At 48.9% G+C, this 7909-nt stretch overlaps 1 protein-coding gene across 1 annotated transcript in view; it reads right to left on the bottom strand.

The window, feature by feature from the left end:
- The window catches only part of LOC142157952 (cleavage and polyadenylation specificity factor subunit 1-like), a 52673-nt gene extending 45252 nt beyond the window's left edge, over positions 1 to 7421 (bottom strand). Inside the window, exon 1 of the mRNA XM_075211453.1 lies at positions 7136 to 7421. Within this exon, the coding sequence (XP_075067554.1) occupies positions 7136 to 7421 (286 nt within the window). The remainder of the gene's footprint in view (positions 1 to 7135) is intronic.
- Between the last annotated feature and the right edge of the window lie 488 nt (positions 7422 to 7909).

The raw sequence follows: 7909 nt of genomic DNA, 5'->3' as shown, positions 1-7909 counted from the left end.
TGTGATAAGAGGACACTCAATGAATACAGCTTCAACCGAGCATAATTCCTCTCCTGACCCAGATACCTGGTGGACCCTGAGGTAATCTACAGCAGAAAGAGACTCGTACTTGCCAGGGCAGCCAAGAGAAATATTGGGCCCGGAAGTAACATCTTGGGGCCCCTTCCGTAGCCAACAATGAGGGTGGGGCCACACCAGTCTGGTGACTCCTCCCACTGTAAGTTAGTCCTGCCCTCTCGACACCTCTGTATTTGCCTACTCACAAGGAAAGTCCGAGAGGCTCCTGAATTTCAGAAGAGCGGGCACCCTCCCAAGTGGAGACGGGGCTTACAGACTCTATCACACCCCCTTCTGCACTTTCCATCTGCCCTCAGAGGGTAGTTTCTAAAAGTTGGCAAGTATGGTGACTCCTCATCATCTCTACACACAGAACATACAACCTCCCCCAAAACTCAGAGACCCCTGTATCACTAGAGGAACACATTCAAATCGTTATCTCCTACAACTTTCCTCTCAATCTGCCCAAAATCTCAGTGCAGAAATGACTGTGGATGAAATAAGACAGGTTATGAGATACAGCACCTGGTCCACCCAGCTTCTCTGCAGCCTAGTATAAGAAATGTTACAATGTTTTGCTCTCCCACCTTCACTCCTTATTCAGTGACGCTCTCCAGGGCGCAATGTTCCTGAAGACTGTTGGAAGTAAAGATCATCGTTATTCACAAGGGGGGGGGGGGCATTGCAATTGTGCAAGCTATAGAACTGTCTCCATCTTGAGCAACAACATCGAAATGTATAAGAAATCCTACCCAACCACCTATTATTATCGTTTATTTATGAGGTGCCACAAAGGGTCCGCAGCGCTGTACATAGAGCATGAGACAACAGTACAGGGTGATTGTTCTGCCTGTATGCCGTTTACTAAAACAAAGTGCAATAAGTACAGAAAGTACAAATAAGGTGCAGAAGCACAAAGTCAGCAGAGAGCAGGTGCACAGAGAGAGGGGATGGAGCGAGGAGGGGAGAGAAAGGAGGCTGAAACCTGTGCCCACTAGTGTGGGTGCCACTAACAGGGTCAGGACTAAGATGGAGATGCAGAGGCAAGGGAGAAGTAGAGAGACTGCGGCACAAGTCGAGTGGAGGAGAAAAGACGGGGGGGACTGGGGCAGAGGTAAACAGGAGGAAGAGGACACGAGGATGGAGGGCCCTGCTCAATTGAGCTTACAATCTAAAGATTGAGGTTAAATGCTGCAAAGAGATTTATCTCTTCCAGTATTACTCCACCATGACCAAGTGGGATTCATCCCGGGAAGTCAGGCACAAGACAAGAAGAGCTGCAGGTTTGAATCAAATAACTAAAAAAGATTCTGCTATTCGCTTCTTCGATGTGGAGAAGGCCTTCAATAGAACTTCTTGGCGATTTATGAATTACACCTTACAAATGGAAATATTCTGAAGGGTATTCAGACCATGTAAAACTACACTGGTGTCAGAATAATGATCATTGGAGCCCCTTCAAACATGGTCCACATTCAAAATGGTACCTGGCAAGACTGCCCCATCTCTACCCTAATCTTTGCCTTGGTGATGGAAACCCTAGCCGCTCTGATCAGGTCCTCTAATGACACGCTTGGAGTGGAGGTTGAGGACACTAATTACAAGATATCCTCATTCACAGATGATCTCCTCACCCTAATGCAACCATGAATTTCCCTTTCTAATCTTTATAAAATGATGAGTACAAGAGGATTTTAAGTCATAAAATAAACTTCATTCAATCCAAAGCTATGATGTTACATACGTGAGACAGAAAAAAAAATACTGCAGCATTTAACCTCAAATGGAAATCTAAAAAATAAAAACAAAATTTTCGTTTCATCTTCATACAACACTATCAAGAAATCTTCCCCCACTCCTATCCAGAACAACAAGAGATCCAGGTGCTTGGAAACCTCTGATAATCTTGTGGCCAGAATCATAGCTATCATTATGCACATACATCCAAATTTATTACACAATGTTCAGACTCTACCAGTAGTGGTCCCATATTCAGTGTTTACGGATATCCAAAAAGCATTCTCTAAATTCGTGTGGCAAGTAAAAACTTCAAGGGTCAAACAGGCAGTCCTTCAGAAGTCTCCTAAAATGGAGGCCAGGCGTTACTATCTGGCACACATGGACGCAAACTTTGCTCCCTCCAATACAATCTCCAGAGTAGCTATAGAGACAAAGTTTCTGACCCTCACCTTTCTTTCCTAAATCCTTCATCATCATTAATTCTTTCCCAACACTCAGGTTTGCTATAAAGCTATGGGACTTGTGTGTTCTTAAGGATAAGCATTTATCCCCTGGTTTCCCCGATTACATCTATTTGGGATACCTCATTCTTCCCAACAGGCCGTCGCCCCAAGCCATTTCAGTCTTCAACTTGGTCAGGGATTTGCTCACCTCACAAAAAGTTTCCTCCTGATCGCCACATCATTATCAATGGGACAGGAAGGATGGCCTATGCCACCCTGTCTGTTGTTGAACCGACTGTGCTTACTGTGCCACCGTTCCCTTTCCTTATCCCAAATGCGCCCTCTAACCGCAGCAGGAGGGGCTTAAACTGCCGCCACCACTTGACTTCTTACTGGCATCCAGAATCGGGTTCCTTCTGGGTAACTGCCGCTACTACTTTATCCCTTTGCTGGTGCACCTGGGCTGGTACCCCTGACCTCTTCCTATAGATCAGGATGCTGCGGATGGATCCCCCCTGGCCTATCACACTGGCCAGAGTTGCTTGGTAGCGGGTAGAGCAGTGGTACCGGAAAGCTGGGTCCAAACCTCAGAACAGCCGGAAACGGATTAGAGTTGGGTCTAAACTGTAGGTCACAGGAATTTCAGCATAGAAAAGTTGTCAAACAGGTCTTTGAAGCAAGTAGTCCTAAGAAGGACAGTTCACACTGGTTTAAGGTACCAGTGATCAAGAGGTCAGAAGAAACAAAAATGATTTTTAATACAAAACAGAGCCTTTTTTATACACATTTGGAGACTAGTCTTAGCAGGAGGTAATCCGTCCTCCTGTCCCTTTAACCAATTTAACCCATTCAGTGCTGAGCGCCGGTTTCTTACCAGTGCTGCAGCACCTACATATACCATTGTACATTCATTTTTATTATATTTACACCGGCGCCTAGGTGCCGCAATTTCCTTTACATTCCCTTACATGCTGCAGCGCGCACATTAAAATACATTTTTATTTTAATAAAAGTCATTTTTATTACTAACATTTCACTTTGCGCCTAGAGCCTGTGATTTAACCCTCCTGGACCCGGAGTCCATTTCAAGATGGCTGACAGTACTCGGGGGTTGTGGGCCGGGGCCAGTCTCGGATTGCCTCTACCTTAGCTAGTTCTGGCTTAACCCCCCCCCCCCCCACACACACGATTACCCACATACTGCACCTCTGACATCCCCATTTGACACTTGTCTGCTCAGATGGTCCTTCCAGGATTTACTGAAAATGGCAATGTCATCCAAGTAAGCCTGAGCAAAGCCTTTACACCCTTCCAGCAGGTAATCAACCACATGCTGGAAGGTGGCTGGTGTGTTCTTCAACCCTAATGGCATTGAGTTAAACTCGAAACAGGCCACATGGAGTGATGAAGGCCAACCGTTCCTGAACCTCGGGTGTCGGCGGTATCTGCCAATTCCCCTTGCTCAAGTCAAAGGTGGAAATATACTTTGCTCCCGCTAACTCGCCTAACAGAGCGTCAATTCGGGGCAGGGGATAGACATCAGCCATGGTCACCTCGTTCAACTGCCGGTAGTTTACTCAAAACCGCGTTTTCTTGGGAACCAATACAACGGAGGACGCCCATGGACTATGCAATGGCTGAATCACCCCTAGCTCAAGCATCTTCGGTACATCCTTGTATATATTTTCCTTGGCCTCTGGTGAGACCCGATTAGCGGGATGCCTAACTCGCCTATGCTCACTGGTGTCCACATGGTGCATTACCAAGGAAGCCTGACCGGGCTTCCTATTGAACGGAGTTGCAAAGGGCCACAGCACTGCCTCAAGCTGCTCCCTCTTGCAGGCACTCAACTGATCATCCTAGCCCACATCCTCTACACCACCTTCACCTCTGGCATCCGCGAGAATGTAAGGTAGTGGGCCACTTCCTGGTTCCTCAGTCGGTAAGCAGCAAACCGCTGATTCCGACCACATACTCGTGGTATGCCTTCAACATATTTACGTGGTAGGTCCGCTGCCGCCTACCGTCGCTATCAAATGACACCACGTAAGTGATGTCACTCAGGCGTTTTGAGACCGTGTACGGTCCAACCCAGGCAGCCTGGAGCTTGTTCTGGCGCATGGACATCAGAACAAGGACACTCTAGCAGGCGCATCCTGATCATACCACGTCTTCTGTTTTGCCTGCGCTTCTGCCAGGTTAGCCTGCACGAGCCCCATGAGATTCTCTAACCGATCTCTGAGCTTCAACACATACTCTACCACAGAGACATCCTGGGTGGGTAGCTCCCTTTGCCAAGTCTCCCGGAACAGGTCAAGAGGTCCACGGACTCTGCAGCCATATTGTAGTTCAAAGGGTGAGAAACCGGTAGACTCCTGCGGCACCTCCCAATAAGCAAACAGGAGGTGCAGTAGGTAGCGTTCCTAGTCCTCCCCTCTGAAGTTACAAATGTCCGTAGCATGTGCTTCATAGTGCCATTCAACCGCCTGCACAGTTCATTAGTCTGGGGATGGTAGGGGGAGAAACGGAGTTTCTGCACTTCTGCCCAGAGACACTGGAACAGTTCACTCATGAACTGTATCCCTTGATCGGTTAGAATCTCGCTAGCAAACCCTACTATGTTAAATATTCCTACCAGCATGTCTGCTACATTTTCCGCAGTTATGGAGGACAGAGCTACAGCCTCTGGATACCAGGTAGCGTAGTCCACCACAGTGAAGATGTATCTCTTCCCTGATCTACTGGGCACAAGCAGGGGACCATACTATGTCCACAGCCACTCGCTGAAAAGGTTTCCCAACTATTGGCAAGGACCTGAGGGGAGCACGAGCACTGGGGCACCCAAGACGCTGACACACATCACAGGACTTACAGTAGGCCTGGACGTCATCCGACATTCCCGTCCAGAAAAAGTTCTGTGTCAGGCGCTTCAGTGTTCGGTTTCTTCCCTGGTATTCCCGCCATAGGAATTTTGTGGGCAACTGATATCTGTTGCGCACAAAAGCCCCATGGTACCACCAGTTGAACTTGTTCCCAGACTTGTCTATCCCCATCTACCTTCCTAGCTACACGGTACAAGAAACCTTTACACCATGTCACACTCCCTACCTCCATTGCTGAAAGGCTGCCATCAGCCTGTCACTTCATGCCTTCCAGTGAGTGATAAGGGGTGAGCTGCCCTGAACTCTTCCCTGCAGTCCTCACTATCATCTAAGTCAGGATATGCTGCAGGGGTTCTAGGTTGGGGTTACTATGGTCAGTCAAAGGGGGGGTCACTGTGGTCAGCTATACTCACCGCAGGAGCTGGCATACTGCTAGGGACAGGAGAATCACCGGGCACCCCCACAAGATTAGGTTGGCAAGAAACAACATCCTCTGCATTGCTAGGGGACGTAGTCTTACCAGAGGCAAAGGGCTGGCTGTTTCCTGAAAAAATAGCAGATGTGGTCTTTTCTTCTGGGCTGGCTGAAGCTGTGGTTGCTGGTGACGGCTGTTGTCTAGCAGCTGTGGTCTTTTCCTCTGGGCTGGGTTGTGCAGGTGTAGATCCTGAAAACTGTAGTTTAGCAGATTGGCTCCGGGTAATAGAGTTAAGAAATGCAGTCACAATTCCACCCCCAACATCGTTATCCAAGATCACGTCAGTTGGGTGGCCATCCATAATGGCAACATCTCGCAACTCTCGGCCATCTCCCCAGTCCAGATACACCCTTGCTACAGGCACTTCCTTCTCCAGTTCATCTGCTACTGTAACTTTGGCAGTGCGACCCTGCCTTGCAGCAGGGTCGCAGTGCAGCAGGATCAATAAGATGGGGGCTCACTACAGTTATGGATGTCCCCGAGTCCCTCAGTCCTTCACCCTGCAGGGGTTCCACTTGGACCGGCTGCAGGTTCCTCCACATGTTTTTTGGGGGTCTTTTGGACACACAGGTGACTCTTCCCTCCAAGTCAGATATGCCACACTCCGTTTGGCTGGCACGGGTGGAAACAGTCTCTAATGGCTCACCTTCGCCAGTTAGCAAGTCAGCCATGCCCCAGGACTCAGATTAGGGGCACGAGTCTGGGGTGCTGTGGCTGTGGTACAGTCCATCCACAGGTGACCGTTTTTTTTCGCAGCTGTAGCACTTCTTCTCCAGCTTGGGCTCTGGTGGTCTCTGATAAATCCCAGGGATGGGGCGGTGGCTGGCGAATGGTACCCGAAGGGTTAGGTACGAGTGAATATAAGAGTGGTGTCCCCCTGATTGTACAGTCCTTTGGGGTTGGCTGTTAACCTGGCGTTTCTGCCAGTGTGGCCTCACTCCCACATAATAATTCGCCAATTGGGACTTTTTTCCAGGGTTGTAGGGCTACAGTCCAATACCCACTCCTTCACTTCTGGGGCACACCAGCGGTGAAACTGCTCTCAGCAAATTGAGTCCACTATTTCTTGGCGTCCAATCCATTAATCCATCTTATTGCCAACTGCCGCAACTGGTTGGCAAATTCCTCATGGCTGATATGGGTGCTTTTAGACCAGTAGGTCTCTGGGGTAATAACATAGCGCTTAAGGAGGGCCTGTTTTACCATGTTCTAGTCCTCTGGGGCCACTCCACAATAAGCTTCCACTGCACGTTCTTGTAGCGTGAGAACCAGATACTTTACCCACTCATATTTGGGCAAGTTATGGAGGCTACAAGACATTTCGAACACCTACAAATGTCCATTAATATCTCCAACATTATTGTAAAATTTGGTAAAGTGGAGAAAGCCCAATCTGGGTGCAGCAGATGATTGTTCATGGGCCGCTGCAGGAGGCAATGCCCACCAATTGCCCCACACGTTGATAATAAGTAACCGCTCTGCCTGAGTTGTTTTCTCTCCCAGGGACACCAGCTGCTGCATTAGTACAGATAAGTTACCCTCATCACGCTGTTGAACTTGCGCCACTGGTTCACTCTGTAGGGGGTGACTGTCGCTGAGAACAGGTGCTGTGTCCTGGGATGTGACGGCAAATGTCTCTAGGGCTAGCGTTCTTGTCTCCTCCTGGTCACTGTCAGGTTCCTTATCAGCTCTCTCGTGCTGTTCATTCCAGGCTTTCAGCACCTGTCTCATTTCGCTCTTTTTCGCTGTATAAGAAATGTCTATCTTCTTTGCTTGGCACAGTATCTCGAGGTCCGCCTTGGACATTGCACTGTACTTAGACATCCTGTGCCTTTTCCTGGCTGCAGTTATTTCTCTCCTGAATAACACGGCTCTTCTGACTGGTGCACGAAAACACACCTGAGGTTATCCCACTGCTTGCCACCAGAAACCTGTGACAGGATGGACCGCCTATGCCACCCTGTCTGTTGTAGCTGGGAACCGGCTGGGCTTACTGTGCCACTGTTCCCTTTCTTTATCCTAAATGCGCCCTCTAATTGCAGTAGGAGGGGCATAAGCTGCTGCCACCACTGGACTCCTCCTCGCCTATCACACTAGCCAGAGCTGCTGGGTAGCGAGCAGAGCGGTGGTACCGAAAAGCTGGGTCCAAACCTCAGTACAGCCGGGAATGGATTAGAGTTGGGTCTAAACTGAAGACGGGATATGAGAGTTTTGAGAGAGGAGGAAAATTAAGCTGGGTCAAGAACATAAAGATTGCGCCTAGTGAGGGTAGACGGGGTGGAGCAGGACAGAGTGAAGGAGAGGAGATGGTG

The sequence above is a fragment of the Mixophyes fleayi genome, chromosome 5 (genome assembly GCF_038048845.1).
Source record: "Mixophyes fleayi isolate aMixFle1 chromosome 5, aMixFle1.hap1, whole genome shotgun sequence".
NCBI classification, from domain to species: domain Eukaryota; kingdom Metazoa; phylum Chordata; class Amphibia; order Anura; family Limnodynastidae; genus Mixophyes; species Mixophyes fleayi.
This window is presented reverse-complemented; position numbering and strand designations above follow the sequence as displayed.